Here is a 20,004-nt window from a genome sequence, read left to right on the forward strand (position 1 = left end):
TGTACCCACTAATGGGTCCATGTCGTTACATTTGTACCCTAATGGGTCCATGTCGTTACATTTGTACCCACTAATGGGTCCATGTCGTTACATTTGTACCCACTAATGGGTCCATGTCGTTACATTTGTACCCACTAATGGGTCCATGTCGTTACATTTGTACCCACTAATGGGTCCATGTCGTTACATTTGTACCCTCACCAAAGGGATAAATTAATGCGGGAGGAATTCACTGTGCACACAAGCCCAACCACAAGACAGTAGGGACTGACGGCCCGTCTGTGAATATAAGGATATCGTTCCAGAACCAGTAGAACCAGGTGACATACATCCAGAACTTGGTGGCCAGGTAGATGCCCAGCGGGAGGGCACTGTGCATGGAGTGGTCAAAGAACGCCCTGCAGACAGGAGAGGAAGACAGGAGAAAAAATGGAGAACATTTTAAATCTGTCCGTCTGGAATCGCAATAGAGCACTGGAGTCTGACGTCAATATCGGGTAGAGGGCGCTAAGTCCACGGGTTCATGGCCTTGTTATTTGCATTGTAATCCCCATAGGGGAATTTTAGATATAAAATGGATGACATGGATGAAGAAGAAGAAATGCGTTCTGGTAAATCAAGTTTACCAAGGGTAACTGGACTAAGCATCAGATACTTGTTTACAGCCAGGCCCACATGGAGCATTTCATGGTAGTGGTTCAATGCCTTGTCCAAGGGCACTTCAACGGTGGTAATTTTAACGTGTCAGACCGCTGATTCGAACTGGCGACCTTCCGATATCTAGCCTGCTCCGCAATCCACTCAGCCACTGCTGCCACAGGATGACATGTTTATTGTTCAAACACAGTTCTTACTTCTTATATTATAAGAACTGTGTTTGAACAATAAACATGTCATCGAGGCCGCCTCGCTCATTATGGATATGAAGAATCAACTGACTGAACCTGTCTTTTGAGGACTAGGGTTCACACATTTTACTGGGATCTTGTCACTCTGGATAAGAGCATCTGCTAAACACCTACATTGTACTCGTTTTCAACTCTAACACACATGGAGGCCTGCAGCAGAAAGTCTTTGTTATGAAGCAGCACGGCACGGGGGGAATACATAAATCAACCACACTGTAACAGGCTCTGCTCCGACTCAACAGCGCTGATAATCAGAAACACTTTTCCATCTAATGAATGCCAGTCTGTGTCAATATTATACACATACTGGTTTCGTTGGTTCTTGTGCTGGTGCCGTTAACATTATTGAGGTATAGCAGGCCAACAGACCAGCAGGAACACATGGCAGTGGTAACAGCACGTCAGTTTGCGTGTGCATGTGCTGTGTGCACAGTGCACACGCAATGATGTGTATTGTGTGCGAGTGTGTGTGTGTGTGTGTGTGTGTATTCACTGAACACTCCGGTAGTCTCGCTTACCAGGCGATCAGAGATCTCCACCTTACCAATACGTCTGGGGACTTCTAAATGCAAAGTAGTATCTAGCTAGCAGCAGAGAGAGAGAGAGAACAGCTGCAACAACAAAGCCCCAACAAACAAAAGCTTTAGCGCTTTGTGAACTAATCATGTCCCTGACAGAATATGAAGGCCCCGGGGCGGCCTATATGAAGTTTCATTTGCGCAGGCTGTGTGATGATTGCCCCCGTCCGTCTCTTGACTTAGTGAGTTTATCATTGGAGTGACGTTACGTACTTGGAGAGGAACTGCACCGAGATCCACACACCAGCATACATGATGCTCTTCACCAGCCAGGAGTCGATGTCGAGGTCCGCGATGAAACCCACCAACCAGATGACCAGGAAGGGAGTTCCCAGCATCACCTTCTGTCTGAACTCCTGCATAGACCAAGGGGATGGTGGTGGGTGGGTGGGGTGGGTTTGGGGCAGAGCAGGGAAAGAGATGGATGGATGGATAGAGATATAAAGACAGTTTAAAGCATGTAAGTGTATGCAAGTGAATGAATGCTACTTGTAACAATGACAGGCAAAAACACACAGACTGGGCGAATTGCTAGCAAGTTAGTTCCACATTTTGGATAGCAGATCGCAGCTCTGCAAGCAGATCTACAAGCTCATAGTGCCGCACTACGAGCTTGTAGATCTGCCGTTTTTTGAAAAATCTTGAAAATGTGGCACAAATCTTTAAATATATTCTTTCAGAGCGAACAATTTTAAGTCAAATCTTTGCTTCTCTTCATATTTTCAGATGGGGGACGTGTACATGGTTGAGCACCACTGACACAGAAACATGGGTTTTTCAGAAAACTGGATTTAGAAGCAATTTTCGGCCTCAGTTCTAAATAGGTTAATGTAGCGCTGATACTATCTCTAGCTGGGGATTGGGAAATGGATTTAAGACCACTGGGGACATCTATAAGGCTATTGCTATATGTACTGAGTATATATGCAGTATCTATAATATCGATACTGTATATACACAGTATCTAGAATCTAGATTGATATATTCATATACCTTGATCCACTAATAACACCAAGATGAGGAGTTGAGAGACATCATGATTCATGAGACATTCATTGTGTTTGTGTCAAATGTAAAAAAAAAAAACAAACAATCAGTTATTTGATTTACAGTTGAAGCAATCAAGTCATGTTAACAAATACATAAACAGAAAAAGTAAAATGGGAAAATATCAACACAAAAGGCAAACATTTGTGACCAAATTTGACTGAGGGACTGCCATTGATTTTTTGTCATATGAAAGCAGGGAATGATAGCTTCAAATTGACATTGGTTGTTCAGTTTGATCCACCAGTTTTGGAGATATGGCTTATAGAGTAATGTCTGGCAGAGAAACAGCGAGTTGAGAAAACAGGCTTGAAAGTTTCGCTTCTGTGGTCTCCAACATTACACCTAGCTACATGTTTAAGCATTTATTTCATATTTACATACATCGATATCAGCTCTGACACTTATTTCAGACATGCTCTAGTATGTGAAGAGTCTGCCTGTGCTATTAACTCATTAAAACAAAAAAGTTTTTCTCCTCTGGTGAAAAGCTGGAATTTGCGCGATGGCAGGCTCTCAGTCAAATCTGGTCAATCTGGACAAACTTTGTCCAGGAATACTATACTATTTATTAATATAAAAGTTGAACAGATAAATATATGATTTAATATAAAAGTTGAACAGATAAATATACTATTTAATATAAAAGTTGAACAGATAAATATATGATTTAATATAAAAGTTGAACAGATAAATATACTATTTAATATAAAAGTTGAACAGATAAATATACTATTTAATATAAAAGTTGAACAGATAAATATACTATTTAATATAAAAGTTGAACAGATAAATATACTATTTAATATAAAAGTTGAACAGATAAATATACTATTTAATATAAAAGTTGAACAGATAAATATACTATTTAATATAAAAGTTGAACAGATAAATATACTATTTAATATAAAAGTTGAACAGATAAATATATGATTTAATATAAAAGTTGAACAGATAAATATACTATTTAATATAAAAGTTGAACAGATAAATATATGATTTAATATAAAAGTTGAACAGATAAATATATGATTTCATATAAAAGTTGAACAGATAAATATATGATTTAATATAAAAGTTGAACAGATAAATATATGATTTAATATAAAAGTTGGACAGATAAATATACTATTTAATATAAAAGTTGAACAGATAAATATACTATTTAATATAAAAGTTGAACAGATAAATATACTATTTAATATAAAAGTTGAACAGATAAATATACTATTTAATATAAAAGTTGAACAGATAAATATACTATTTAATATAAAAGTTGAACAGATAAATATATGATTTAATATAAAAGTTGAACAGATAAATATATGATTTCATATAAAAGTTGAACAGATAAATATATGATTTAATATAAAAGTTGAACAGATAAATATATGATTTAATATAAAAGTTGGACAGATAAATATACTATTTAATATAAAAGTTGAACAGATAAATATACTATTTAATATAAAAGTTGAACAGATAAATATACTATTTAATATAAAAGTTGAACAGATAAATATACTATTTAATATAAAAGTTGAACAGATAAATATACTATTTAATATAAAAGTTGAACAGATAAATATACTATTTAATATAAAAGTTGAACAGATAAATATACTATTTAATATAAAAGTTGAACAGATAAATATACTATTTAATATAAAAGTTGAACAGATAAATATACTATTTAATATAAAAGTTGAACAGATAAATATACTATTTAATATAAAAGTTGAACAGATAAATGGTGTTATTCAAGAAACCATAATGTTTCCTGCTTTCAGTCTCGACTGATCCCGTCATTCTTTTTCATCTCACACACACACACACACACACACACACACACACACACACACACACACACACACACACACACACACACACACACACACACACACACACACACACACACACACACACACACACACACACACACACACACACACACACACACACACACACACACACACACACACACACACACACACACACGTTAATTGCTACCCAGCACTGTGGAGCCGGCATGAAGGTAAACAGAACGTTAGCTTGTTGTGTCAACCAGAGAGCACTGTGTGAGGCTGTGTGAGGGCCTCCTTTTAGCCTGGTCTGGTCTAAACTCTGTCAACAACATGCTGCTGGGTGTGTGAGGCTGTGTGAGGGCCTCCTTTTAGCCTGGTCTGGTCTAAACTCTGTCAACAACATGCTGCTGGGTGTGTGAGGCTGTGTGTGTGTGTGTGTGTGTGTGTGTGTGTGTGTGTGTGTGTGTGTGTGTGTGTGAAGCTGCTGGGTGTGTGAGGCTGTGTGACAGAGATGGTTTCTTCTTTGGGGTTTTGTAGAATAGGCAGTAACAGGAATTACTGGCAGTGTACAAAATAAACAGAATTAACCCAGAAGACTTTGGCGGGTGACTTGATCAGCTATTGGAGATTCACAATTGGAAAAAGAAACTTCTGTTTTTAAATGTGCTAAAGATGATTTGACTCAGACTTGGTGACTCAAAGCTCAGTAACTTTGTTTGCAGCAAAATATCAACATGATGGTTCATCAACATACTGGTAATGTCTCAGTGTTCCATAATCTGTCACTCGTTATCTGCCGACATGCGATATGGGGGGGGGGGGGGTACAGTATATTTAACGTACCGTGTCCATCTTGAGTCTCTTCAGGTAGGAGTGATGGGGGGGGGGGGGGGGGGGGGGGGTACAGTATATTTAACGTATATTTATCGTACCTTGTCCATCTCGAGTCTCTTCAGGTAGGAGTGATGGGGGGGGGGGTACATTATATTTAACGTATATTTATCGTACCTTGTCCATCTCGAGTCTCTTCAGGTAGGAGTGATGGGGGGGGGGGGGGTACAGTATATTTAACATACCTTGTCCATCTTGAGTCTCTTCAGGTAGGAGTTATGGGGGGGGGGGGGTACAGTATATTTAACGTATATTTAACATACCTTGTCCATCTTGAGTCTCTTCAGGTAGGAGTGATGGGTATATTTAACGTATATTTATCGTACCTTGTCCATCTTGAGTCTCTTCAGGTAGGAGTGATGGGGGGGGGGGGGGTACAGTATATTTAACATACCTTGTCCATCTTGAGTCTCTTCAGGTAGGAGTTATGGGGGGGGGGGGGGTACAGTATATTTAACGTATATTTAACATACCTTGTCCATCTTGAGTCTCTTCAGGTAGGAGTGATGGGTATATTTAACGTATATTTATCGTACCTTGTCCATCTCGAGTCTCTTCAGGTAGGAGTGATGGGTATATTTAACGTATATTTATCGTACCTTGTCCATCTTGAGTCTCTTCAGGTAGGAGTTATGGGTATATTTAACGTATATTTATCGTACCTTGTCCATCTCGAGTCTCTTCAGGTAGGAGTGATGGGTATATTTAACGTATATTTATCGTACCTTGTCCATCTCGAGTCTCTTCAGGTAGGAGTGATGGGTATATTTAACGTATATTTATCGTACCTTGTCCATCTCGAGTCTCTTCAGGTAGGAGTGATGGGTATATTTAACGTATATTTATCGTACCTTGTCCATCTCGAGTCTCTTCAGGTAGGAGTGATGGGTATATTTAACGTATATTTATCGTACCTTGTCCATCTCGAGTCTCTTCAGGTAGGAGTGATGGGTATATTTAACGTATATTTATCGTACCTTGTCCATCTCGAGTCTCTTCAGGTAGGAGTGATGGGTATATTTAACGTATATTTATCGTACCTTGTCCATCTTGAGTCTCTTCAGGTAGGAGTGATGGGTATATTTAACGTATATTTATCGTACCTTGTCCATCTTGAGTCTCTTCAGGTAGGAGGGGCTGTCGTAACCCTTGGCCTGCCGTGCTTCCTGTAGGTGGTTCATCATCCAGACGTTCTTCCTCTGCTTGGCGAGGTCCAGCGGCGTCTCGCCCTGCAGCACACAACGGTTTAGTCCAACCAACGACTGATTGACCTTTAAAGGGACACTTCACCGTTTTTGCAAAAAAATATATGTTAATGACGTTTAGAAGCTTTAGATCACTTTCCTGGGGGTATTTATGTGTGTAATATGTGGTTTTAGTTATTTTAGATTGTAGCAGTGAACCTGTTGTCTCTGATGTCATGGACACTGGTCTCACTACCTTCCTGGACTACAATTCCCATAATTCTTTGGTGCACTGCTCCTCCTTGTGGATAGGGGGAGAGCTGTCTTACTGAGACAACATGTAGTCCAGGAAGGAAGTGAGACCAGTGTCCATGACATCAGAGACAACAGGCTCACTGCTACAATCTAAAATATCTAAAACCACATATTACACACATAAATACCCCCAGGAAAGTGATCTAAAGCTTCTAAATGTCATTAACATATATTTTTTTGCAAAAAGGGTGAAGTGTCCCTTTAAGGTCATCATCAAGCAGCGCAATCAGAAGTTGCCAAAGCGTTGTTGTTGATTTTCCCTTTGTACAGAAAACTCATGACTTCCAAGTTCAAAGTTAGAAACTCGGTATTTTTCTTCTCTGTAAAGTTAGCCACTTAAAACTCCTTCTCTGCCAAGGACGACCTAAAAATAAAAAGGCACGGTAAGCCTAGGACGACATTGGACAAGTTGGACTTTTATACAGATTTCTTTTGTTTTCGTGTTTTTTTTATTATTCCGAAAACAATCCAGGGCCCGGCCTAGAGCCGGTTGAAAATGTAAATGCATTGGAGTTTAGCTCAAATTGAGTTCTTTGGAGATTTTTTGGAGCTCAAAAAAAATAAATAATTGGAGACCGCCCTGGACCATTTCAGCTGTTGTGATCACTGACCATGTATCTAGGTGTGCACCCCTGAAATGCTTCCGTGTTCCCCGGAAGTACCTCAATGTGGTCGGTAGGGCTAAAACCACGGCGCGCTGAGCCTTCCAGAGAGCCACTTAGAGGTGGCAGGGAGGCCTAATGTCACGCCCCAAAATGGGCTCTATGCACACATGAAAACTCTTTCTACTTCCAGGCCGCTTTCCTACTTCCTTCACAGGTGTTACCGATGATACTAATATAAGGCTCTGTTCCATTTAGTGTGCAGTACGGTTCTCAAACTTCTTAATTCCAAGGACCCCCATAACTCTGAGATGGTACAAATGCAACCAAATGATTTGATTCCATTCGTACCCTGTCAGAGTTACACAGGCCATATGGAACCCACTCAAGGACACTTTGGAAATACTCTGTTACACCAGTGGGTCTCAGTGAGCTAACATGTACAATAGCAGCACCCTGCCTCTGTTTGACCAGAATGGAACAGAGCCTCCATTGGTATCATTAACACTGACGCCGTTTGACCAGAATGGAACAGAGCCTTCATTAGTATCATTAACACTGCCTCTGTTTGACCAGAATGGAACAGAGCCTCCATTAGTATCATTAACACTGACGCCGTTTGACCAGAATGGAACAGAGCCTCCATTAGTATCATTAACACTAACTCTGTTTGACCAGAATGGAACAGAGCCTCCATTGGTATCATTAACACTGACGCTGTTTGACCAGAATGGAACAGAGCCTCCATTAGTATCATTAACACTGCCTCTGTTTGACCAGAATGGAACAGAGCCTCCATTAGTATCATTAACACTGCCTCTGTTTGACCAGAATGGAACAGAGCCTCCATTAGTATCATTAACACTGACGCCGTTTGACCAGAATGGAACAGAGCCTCCATTAGTATCATTAACACTGCCTCTGTTTGACCAGAATGGAACAGAGCCTCCATTAGTATCATTAACACTGACGCCGTTTGACCAGAATGGAACAGAGCCTCCATTAGTATCATTAACACTGACGCCGTTTGACCAGAATGGAACAGAGCCTCCATTAGTATCATTAACACTGACGCCGTTTGACCAGAATGGACCAGAGCCTTCATTAGTGCACCTGCCTATTTCTCAGAAATGCTTTCTAAGTATGTGCCCGGCAGACCCCTTAGATCTCCTAGAGATTCCAGAGACGCCTAACACAAAAAGATATGGAGAAGTCGCCTTTATCTACTACGCCCCTGTGCTGTGGAACAGCCTGCCAAGGGATCTACGGTTCTCTGAAGCTGTGGACATTTTTAAACAAAATCTTAAGACACACCTCATTAGCATTGCTTTTACTTAGATCGTTGCATATGTCCGTTTTAGTTGCTCCTTTTGTTTTTGCTATGTAGTTGATGCTTTCTTGTTGTATTTTTGGTCTCTCTGTGAAGCACTTTGAAATACACTCGTCTGAAATAAATAAAGATTTGATTGATTGATAGTATCGTCGTTAACCCATTCTGACCGGGCACCCATTTTGGTGTCAGCATCATGTTATGCTTTAGCTATTGAAAAATAGCAGACCTACAAGCTCATATCGCGCCACCGAGTGGCGCGATACGAGCTTGTAGGTCTGCTATTTTTGAAAAAATCGAAGAGCGACTGACATTTCTAGAATCTGATCTCAGGTCAGAATGGGTTCATCAGACCAGTGTGTGTCCGGCGGAAACCTCGTATGAATCTGATCTCAGGTCAGAATGGGTTAACACCTGTGAAGGAAGTAGGCTCTATACACGCCATTTCCAAAATGGCGTGTATATACTAAGCATAGCGCCCATTGGGACGGGACGGCAGGTTGGGAGTGGTTGGTACACAACACCACAGGGCTGACCTTGATATTCTGTGCGTCCACGTTGGCGTTGGCGTCCAGCAGGAGGCTGATGACCGTGGTGTTGCCGGCCAGGACGGCCCAATGCAGCGCTGTGTTCTTGTGGTACTTGTCCCCCAGGTTGACGGACACGTTGAAGGTCAGCAGCAGCCGCGTCGGGTCCACGCTGGACAACGTGGGGCAGACAGACAGCATGGATTAGACTTAGAGAGGTACAGGGAACCATGGTCCATGCTGGACAACGTGGGGCAGACAGACAGCATGGGTTAGAGAGGTACAGGGAACCATGGTCCATGCTGGACAACGTGGGGCAGACAGACAGCATGGGTTAGAGAAGTACAGGGAACCATGGTCCATGCTGGACAACGTGGGGCAGACAGACAGCATGGGTTAGAGAAGTACAGGGAACCATGGTCCATGCTGGACAACGTGGGGCAGACAGACAGCATGGGTTAGAGAGGTACAGGGAACCATGGTCCATGCTGGACAACGTGGGACACACAGACAGCAAGGGTTAGAGAAGTACAGGGAACCATGGTCCATGCTGGACAACGTGGGGCAGACAGACAGCATGGGTTATAGAGAAGTACTGGGAACCATGGTCCATGCTGGACAACGTGGGGCAGACAGACAGCATGGGTTAGAGAAGTACAGGGAACCATGGTCCATGCTGGACAACGTGGGGCACACAGACAGCATGGGTTAGAGAGGTACAGGGAACCATGGTCCATGCTGGACAACGTGGGGCACACAGACAGCATGGGTTAGAGAAGTACAGGGAACCATGGTCCACGCTGGACAACATGGGACACACAGACAGCATGGGTTAGAGAGGTACTGGGAACCATGGTCCATGCTGGACAACGTGGGGCAGACAGACAGCATGGGTTAGAGAAGTACTGGGAACCATGGTCCATGCTGGACAACATGGGACACACAGACAGCATGGGTTAGAGAAGTACAGGGAACCATGGTCCATGCTGGACAACGTGGGGCAGACAGACAGCATGGGTTAGAGAAGTACAGGGAACCATGGTCCATGCTGGACAACGTGGGACACACAGACAGCATGGGTTAGAGAAGTACAGGGAACCATGGTCCATGCTGGACAACGTGGGACACACAGACAGCATGGGTTATAGAGAAGTACTGGGAACCATGGTCCATGCTGGACAACGTGGGGCAGACAGACAGCATGGGTTAGAGAGGTACAGGGAACCATGGTCCACGCTGGACAACGTGGGGCAGACAGACAGCATGGGTTAGAGAAGTACAGGGAACCATGGTCCACGCTGGACAACGTGGGACACACAGACAGCATGGGTTATAGAGAAGTACTGGGAACCATGGTCCATGCTGGACAACGTGGGACACACAGACAGCATGGGTTAGAGAGGTACAGGGAACCATGGTCCATGCTGGACAACGTGGGGCACACAGACAGCATGGGTTAGAGAGGTACAGGGAACCATGGTCCATGGTGGACAACATGGGACACACAGACAGCATGGGTTAGAGACGTACAGGGAACCATGGTCCATGCTGGACAACATGGGACACACAGACAGCATGGGTTAGAGACGTACAGGGAACCATGGTCCATGCTGGACAACGTGGGGCAGACAGACAGCATGGGTTAGAGAAGTACAGGGAACCATGGTCCACGCTGGACAACGTGGGGCAGACAGACAGCATGGGTTAGAGAAGTACTGGGAACCATGGTCCATGCTGGACAACGTGGGGCAGACAGACAGCATGGGTTAGAGAAGTACTGGGAACCATGGTCCATGCTGGACAACGTGGGGCAGACAGACAGCATGGGTTAGAGAGGTACAGGGAACCATGGTCCATGCTGGACAACGTGGGGCACACAGACAGCATGGGTTAGAGAGGTACAGGGAACCATGGTCCATGCTGGACAACGTGGGACACACAGACAGCATGGGTTAGAGAAGTACTGGGAACCATGGTCCATGCTGGACAACGTGGGGCAGACAGACAGCATGGGTTAGAGACGTACAGGGAACCATGGTCCATGCTGGACAACGTGGGGCAGACAGACAGCATGGGTTAGAGACGTACAGGGAACCATGGTCCACGCTGGACAACGTGGGGCAGACAGACAGCATGGGTTAGAGAAGTACAGGGAACCATGGTCCATGCTGGACAACGTGGGGCAGACAGACAGCATGGGTTAGAGACGTACAGGGAACCATGGTCCATGCTGGACAACGTGGGGCAGACAGACAGCATGGGTTAGAGACGTACAGGGAACCATGGTCCACGCTGGACAACGTGGGGCAGACAGACAGCATGGGTTAGAGAAGTACAGGGAACCATGGTCCACGCTGGACAACGTGGGGCAGACAGACAGCATGGGTTAGAGAAGTACAGGGAACCATGGTCCATGCTGGACAACGTGGGGCAGACAGACAGCATGGGTTAGAGACGTACAGGGAACCATGGTCCACGCTGGACAACGTGGGGCAGACAGACAGCATGGGTTAGAGAAGTACAGGGAACCATGGTCCATGCTGGACAACGTGGGGCAGACAGACAGCATGGGTTAGAGAAGGACAGGGAACCATGGTCCATGGTGGACAACGTGGGGCAGACAGACAGCATGGGTTAGAGAAGTACAGGGAACCATGGTCCATGGTGGACAACGTGGGGCAGACAGACAGCATGGGTTAGAGAAGTACAGGGAACCATGGTCCATGGTGGACAACGTGGGGCAGACAGACAGCATGGGTTAGAGAAGTACAGGGAACCATTGACAGGGTTCCTGGAAGAGGCGATGAGTCTAGGTTCATGAAATGGAAAACTGAAATATGTAGCATTAACTCCAGGGGTAGGGTCTATTGATCTATTGAAAACTGAAATATGTAGCATTAACTCCGGGGGTAGGGTCTATTGATCTATGGAAAACTGAAATATGTAGCATTAACTCCGGGGGTAGGGTCTATTGATCTATGGAAAACTGAAATATGTAGCATTAACTCCGGGGGTAGGGTCTATCTATTGATCTATTGAAAACTGAAATATGTAGCATTAACTCCGGGGGTAGGGTCTATCTATTGATCTATTGAAAACTGAAATATGTAGCATTAACTCCGGGGTAGTTTTCTATTGAAAAAAAGAATTATCAAATAATACAAGAACGAGGGGGGAAAAAGTGAAGATAGCTATAAAAAAAAGAATATAAAAAAAAAAAAAAAAAAAAAAAGGTAAAACAAATCGCAACTGAAGTGTTTTCGCAGGGGGGGGTCCCCAGGTCAAATGTCATTATTTTGGGGGTCCCAAAGGGCAAGTTCACACCAGGAGATCGGGGGTCCAATTGCTAATAGATTAGTGTGAGCGCGCCGAGCCAGCAGGAAATCTGTGAGTCAGCGAAGCAAGACTTCCATTGCAAGGACACGTTCTGCATGGAGAACACAGGCACTTCCTCCATTCGCTGTGCTCGACATCAAAGACATTTATTACTGTACATTTATTACTGTAAAATAAGCAGCTGGACACTATGTGGGAACAGCAGGATATAATGCACAGGAAGGACGTCAGGTGGTGTTGAAGAATAATGACTGATTTACAGGGAGGGGAGAGGGGGGGGAGGTCAGGGGTTGAGCTGCAGACGTCTGTGTGTATTCCACTGCATTGCAGACACATGGTGTGTGTGTGTGTGTGTGGGGGGGGGGGGGGGGGGAGGTCATGGGTTGAGCTGCAGACGTCTGTGTGTATTCCACTGCATTGCAGACACATGGTGTGTGTGTGTGTGTGGGGGGGGGGGGGGGGGGGGGTCTAGGCAAACGTGTATAGTTAATGTGCAAACGCAGCAGCAAGATTCGTGAGTTGCTGTGATAGGAGAAGGATATCAAATGGAACACAACCACCCTAAAGTTTAATCATTGTGTGTATTCCTGCACTATACCTCCCAAGCATTTGATTGCTCGTGACCTTGTTTGTGTTTTTAAACAGTATATTGTTAGATTTTTTTTAATAGTTTGCTTATAATTGTAATTTTATTTTAACTTAAATGTTCTTTTGCTGTGTTCTCTCTATCTGTGGTGTAGAATGAAATGTCTGTACAGCACTTTGGTACAGTGGAAATTGTTTTTAAATGTGCTTTATAAATAAAGGTGATTTTAATTTGATTTGATACCTGCATGGAGTGATCTTGGTACATAGAAATTGATCTATTGAAGATTCTGATTTTCAAATGTACATCATTTTTGTTTTGATTGTATTGTTGTAATGTAAATGTAAACGGATGTTTTCTCATGCCAATAAAGCCCTTTGAATTTAATGAATGGGAATAGTCACCTTCTAAAGTAATTGAATAATTGCTCATGGGAAAGGGAACCACTGAATTGGCCTTCAGTTGGCTTGTAGGACTGCTATTTTTTGAAAAATCCTGAAAATACGGCACAAATCTTTGAATGCTGATTAACTGAAGACAAAATAAAACGTACAAAAACACAGTTTCAACGGTGTGACGCATATGCATGCACACATGCTGTAGCGTGTAGCCCATGCACATACCTGTAGCGTGTAGCCCATGGACATACCTGTAGCGTGTAGCCCATGGACATACCTGTGTGTATAGCGTGTAGCGTGTAGCCCATGGACATACCTGTGTGTCCTGTAAGCTGCCCACATCAATGGAGTCATGCCATTTTGATCCATCATGTCCACGTCCTATTTGGAATTTAAAAAAGCACAAGCAAAAACAATTAGCCATCAATGATGGCATAGATAAGACTGCAGTCAACTCAACAAGACAGTCATTGGCAATAGATCTGTCAGTGAAAGGTGATAGGGCCCCCTCTGGTGGACAATACCGCTAATAACAGTCCTGTATTGAGGAGCCTAGGCTAGTAGACACTACAGATCGATTGCAGAAAGAAAGAAAGAAAGAAAGAAAGAAAGAAAGAAAGAAAGAAAGAGGGGAGTTGACTGTAGAAACCATCAACGGCAACAGGTATTATGTTTGAGGTAGAGAGCCTTTGAGGAACAACACCCGTTTTCAAATCGCATGCATATAGATTCAGTATGCATAATAAATCAACTAAGATTTGTTCTGCGTGTTTTCACCAGTACCAGTCCTCCATTACAGATTGGGAATGTGGAATCACACTTTTCAGGCAGAATAATCATGATTCACTTTACTTTATTGTGCTCAAAACCTTATATCTGAAATGTATAATATATTTTCAATATATATATATACATTTTTAAATCAAGACAAAACATAACTTGCAGAGGTAAAGCTTCTATCAAATGGTTAAGGATGTCCCGATTCACTTTTTTCAATGTTCAATCAATTATTCAATCAAAGCAAACGACACAAAAAATATGAGTTTGCCTCTTCTACAAAAATTGTTTCAAAGTTTCAAGTTACTGTCGCATTTTGCCATTCTCTTGTACGCGTATTATTTCCCCCCCACGGAGTGCCCTTTTGCATCTCGGAGGACAGGCCAGGCGGGCAGTGTCGGTAGGCCAATCAGAGGCAGGCGGGGCGTTACCGTGTCTATGCTCGGACGTAGAATAGATATACGCCTCTACAAATGATGACTATAGAGCACCGAAGTCTGACGTCACTTTCAGTAGAGGGCGTCAGTCCCCAGGTTCATGTATTTGTTTAGTTGCATTGAAATCCCCATTGAGGCGATTTTAGATCGCCTCATATAAGAACTGTGTTTGAAAAATAAACATGTCACCCCAGCCGCTTCACTCATATGGATATGAAGAATCAACTGACTGAGAGAAAACGCTAATGTTACTGCTGCTGAATTAGTTAGATTTTCGCTAGAAGCAGACTGTATCATATATGAGTGACTGACTGTTGCAAACGATACAGAGACACCTCCGTGACAAATAACGCAGAGACAGCTTGTTTATTTTTGGACCACAACGCTTATAGTAGACGATATTAAGATCACCCCCATGTTATTCTCCATAGAGAAACTACTTCCGCGAACCAGGGGAATCGTCAGGATGAGCGAGTTACGTCAGGACTTCGGTGCTCTATAGATGGCGTCCATCCGTCCTACGTACCTGTCCCTTGGCGATGAGGTAGGCCACGATGGAGGTGTGGCCAAACTGGGCCGCCAAGTGCACACAGCTGCATCCCTCTCCGTCGATTAGCGAGGGGTCCGCTCCGTACTTCAGCAGCTGGACCACCATGGAGAGGTGGCCTTGTCTAAAGAATGCAGATACACACAGACAACCATCGTTAAAAAATGTGTCGCAAATCTTTTCAAAATGTGGGTCGGCGTGCCAAATACATATAATTCTGGGGCTCCTCAACATGAACTGATATAGAAACATAGGTTTTTCTTTTAAACAGTCATGATTTAGAAGACATTTGTAGAATCTGGTCTCAGGTCTTCAATGGGTTAAGGAAGGTGAAATTCCTAAAATGACTTGAGGATCGTTCCACCTCGTACTAAGCAACAACGCGGTGCAAACATGGTGACATCTGATCTGCAGTGGCTTGTCTTGCCCGGTGACATTTTTGAGTGACATTGCCTAAACAGTTTGATTCAGTATGACTGGAGGATTAAAATACTACAGTAATTTCCAGGTCTAGCCTGGATACTATATTGTGTTACAGCGGTTGTGTGTGTGTGTGTGTGTGTGTGTCTGCCAACAGTCTTGGGAAGCAAGAAGTAATTTCACAGTGATGTCTAAGCAGCTCTCCATCTGTAATGCAGTGGTTCCCAAAGTGGTTTTCATGTCAAGGACAAGAAATTCACACCAATTAGCCCGCAGACCCCCATTTGAAGAGATAATGCCAGGGACCCCCCCGTGAGAGAAGGTTTTTACAGCTCCAGCAGTGATTCTCAACACGTTTAATTTCAAGCAGCCCCAGTGTGACATGCATAGTAGTCTACAGACCCCCGTTTAATGGCATTTCTATCTCAGGGACCCCCATTTATTTATATTGTAAAATCTGTGTACAAATGGAAACAAATGGACCAGTTGGCATCCATTTGGTTCCATTTGTACCCTCTCAGAGTTACAGACCCAGATAAGGGTCCATTTGGTTCCAATATCAATATGAAAAAAGCATACATCGACATGGCCCGGGTTTGTAAAGGTCTCTTGCAGGTAGGGTGGCTGACACGGCAGTCCTGTGTGTGTGTGTGTGTGTGTGTGTGTGTGTGTGTGTGTGTGTGTGTGTGTGTGTGTGTGTGTGTGTGTGTGTGTGTGTGTGTGTGTGTGTGTGTGTGTGTGTGTATAACAGGATGCAAGTGGATGCCCCCTGTTTCATCTATCAATGATGCAGTAGGAAAGAGCTTTGTTTCCCCCAGGGCAGGCAGGGCCGACTGCGGGAGGTCTCAGGAGACCCAGTGCTTTCCAACAGGCCATTAACACTATGGTAACACATGGCACAGGCACAGTGGGAACAAGACACGGTCTTCAGGAGACTAAAATCTAACTGGAAATATAAAGAAAGAGAACAACAAACCGAACGTAAAAAAAGAAATATTATGTGGCAGTGGTTCATTTCAAATGTTTTCTAGAAACAAATATTTTCAAGCATGGTTTCTGTTGGGAGCAGAGACAGCTCCAGGGTGAGCCGACCTGGGACAAACCTCGGTTTTATCTTTGCTAAGAGTAGCAGTGTTGACTACGAGTGTTTCAAATACTTCCAGCATTGAACTAACTGGAATGTTATCTTTTGACAGCCTGAGCATACTGTAATGTATATAGTCATACTGGGCCAACTCCATTCCCATGACAGCCAGTACAGTAACTACTACTACAATACAGAGCAAACATTAATACGTGCAGGATGCGTGTCCAGTTCCTTTGAAAAGATATATCAATGTGGTAAAGCTAGGCTAATCTAAAACCAGATGACGTCCGTGTAGTAGCAGGCATTTCATCGATTAGTTTTGTTGACTGTTGTATGTCGTCTGTCACTGGGTTAGGTTATAGTGGTGAGGAAAAATCTACCAGACAAGTCGGACACATTATGCACAGCAGAAGGTTTAAAATAGCCTCGGCTCACACACTCATTTGAGAAGCTTTAGATTACTGTATATAGTAACACCACTTTCTAGGCGTTTATAATGTTGTAATGTTGGCATATACACTACAGAGTGAAAATGCATTAGAGTCAAAGTCAGATGTCGGCATTAGAATCTCTCTTCAGCCCGTTACGTTTTTTTTTCTTTCCAATCCGTTTTATACAGTGGAGGTTTACAAAATGTTGCTGAGGCAAATTTGTCACCCTTATATATATCCAAAAAGGAATAAATCACAGAGCACTTAATATACCTGTGAATCCATTTTCTCTCCATCTATCTATGAATATCATTAGTCCTACAACCAATCTCAAACCCTCACCCTAACCCTAACCTCCCACGGGGCAGCACACCTAACCCTAACCGTACCCCTCACCAACCTTAATCTGGACGTCTTAATGCACCCCTCACCAACCTTATGTCTAACCAATGACTAGTCTAAACTAAGTATGCCTCCCGTGTCGGTCACTACCCAAATATGGAGATGACCGACGTCATAGTATTGACATCATACATTACCCAAGTACTCTGATAACAGGTAGGTACTGTAGTAGTAGGGGTTTGTTTCTCAAAGAGGAAGCTCCATCATGGTGTTACACGCTAAGGGAACACCGCCAGAGATCACCAACACACGTCAGGAGCTCGCACGACTGATGAAGAGGAAACGAGAACTGGCCGAGACGTTGACCAACTTGGAAGGACAGATCTATGCACTAGAGGGCAGCTATTTAGAAGACACCCGGATGCACGGGAACATCTTCACAGGATGGGGCCGATACCTCGCCAACCAAAATAGCTCCGACGGTAAGACGGAAGACAGAAGAAATGGGCAGGTCGAGGAAGCAGAGCGTTTGTTCAGCAAGTCGTCCGTCACCTCGCTCGCATCGGTTCGTGCACTCGGCATGATGCCGGATCACGTGAACAAAGAACGTCGCAGAGAGAGCGACACTTCTCCAGACACCCGGAACCAGGAGAACGAGCCCGGTCACGAGGACGCCGACGAAACCCTGCGCGATCTGACGGCACAGAACGCTGCACCTTTCTCCTCAAGCAGCCTCCGTGGTCATCACGGTCTGACGGGACAGAACGCTGCCCCTTTCTCCTTAAGGGTCCTTGAGGGAGTTCCAGGGGGTCCCCAGCTAAATGATAGTTAGGAACCCTTATGGGTCTGTAAATCAGAGTGTACAAATGGAACCAAATGGACCGGGTCCATTTGGTTCCATTTGTACGCTCTCAGAGTTGTAGAGAAAAAAATAATCCCGCACACCGTCTTCACTTGAGTTTAGATTTATTGAGCAACGTTTGGGTCGTCAGACCTTCATCAGGCATTCGAAGGTCTGACGATCGAAACGTTGCTCAATAAATCTAAACTCAAGTGAAGACTGTGCAGGATTCTTTTTTTCTCTACTTCTCAGTTCCAGTTATCCGACGCACCTGTCCATTGTTGGTGTGCAGAAGGACTTTTTCTTATACGCTCTCAGAGTTAAATTTATTTCGATTTTATAATATAAATTGGGGGTCTCAAGAGATGGAATTGCCATTAAATGGGGGTCCGTAGACTAATGCATGTCAAACTGGGGGTCCTTGAAATTAAACCGGTTGACAATCACTGCTAGAGCCATAAAAATCTTCTTTATGGGGGGGGGGGGGGGTCCGTGGGCTAATTAGTGTCAATTTGGGGGTTCATGAAATGGTTTGGGATGGTTCCCAAACTTTTTCATTTTCGGTCATAGAGACATAGTTCTAATTCCCTGTGTGTAACCTCACCTGGTAGCACAGTGAGTTGAGACATAGTACTAATTCCCTGTGTGTAACCTCACCTGGTAGCGCAGTGAGTTGAGACATAGTACTAATTCCCTGTGTGTAACCTCACCTGGTAGCGCAGTGAGTTGAGACATACCGTAATTTCCGGACTATAAGCCGCACCGGACTATAAGCCGCAGCTACGTTAGCTCAGAGCCTGAGATGGCTCTGCGTTAGCTGTAAAAATCCATAGATTAGCCGCACCGTTGTATAAGCCGCAGGGTTCAAATCATGGGTAAAAAGCTGCGGCTTATAGTCCGGAAATTACGGTAGTTCTAATTCCCTGTGTGTAACCTCACCTGGTAGCGCAGTGAGTTGAGACATAGTTCTAATTCCCTGTGTGTAACCTCACCTGGTAGCGCAGTGAGTTGAGACATAGTTCTAATTCCCTGTGTGTAACCTCACCTGGTAGCACAGTGAGTTGAGACATAGTTCTAATTCCCTGTGTGTAACCTCACCTGGTAGCGCAGTGAGTTGAGACATAGTACTAATTCCCTGTGTGTAACCTCACCTGGTAGCGCAGTGAGTTGAGACATAGTTCTAATTCCCTGTGTGTAACCTCACCTGGTAGCGCAGTGAGTTGAGACATAGTTCTAATTCCCTGTGTGTAACCTCACCTGGTAACGCAGTGAGTTGAGACATAGTTCTAATTCCCTGTGTGTAACCTCACCTGGTAGCGCAGTGAGTTGAGACATAGTACTAATTCCCTGTGTGTAACCTCACCTGGTAGCGCAGTGAGTTGAGACATAGTACTAATTCCCTGTGTGTAACCTCACCTGGTAGCGCAGTGAGTTGAGACATAGTTCTAATTCCCTGTGTGTAACCTCACCTGGTAGCACAGTGAGTTGAGACATAGTTCTAATTCCCTGTGTGTAACCTCACCTGGTAGCACAGTGAGTTGAGACATAGTACTAATTCCCTGTGTGTAACCTCACCTGGTAGCCCAGTGAGTTGAGACATAGTACTAATTCCCTG

At 43.8% G+C, this 20,004-nt stretch overlaps 1 protein-coding gene across 1 annotated transcript in view; it reads right to left on the reverse strand.

The window, feature by feature from the left end:
• zdhhc17 (zDHHC palmitoyltransferase 17) overlaps positions 1-20,004 on the reverse strand; it is a gene marked incomplete at its 5' end in the record, with an annotated part of 60,001 nt that overhangs the window by 13,825 nt on the left and 26,172 nt on the right. The window contains 6 exons of the mRNA XM_083757403.1: positions 269-398; positions 1,700-1,842; positions 6,333-6,458; positions 9,197-9,359; positions 13,824-13,888; positions 15,248-15,392. Of these exons, the coding sequence (XP_083613529.1) occupies positions 269-398; positions 1,700-1,842; positions 6,333-6,458; positions 9,197-9,359; positions 13,824-13,888; positions 15,248-15,392 (772 nt within the window). The remainder of the gene's footprint in view (positions 1-268; positions 399-1,699; positions 1,843-6,332; positions 6,459-9,196; positions 9,360-13,823; positions 13,889-15,247; positions 15,393-20,004) is intronic.

The sequence above is a fragment of the Protomyctophum parallelum genome (genome assembly GCF_964188405.1).
Source record: "Protomyctophum parallelum genome assembly, chromosome: 22".
Lineage (NCBI taxonomy): Eukaryota > Metazoa > Chordata > Actinopteri > Myctophiformes > Myctophidae > Protomyctophum > Protomyctophum parallelum.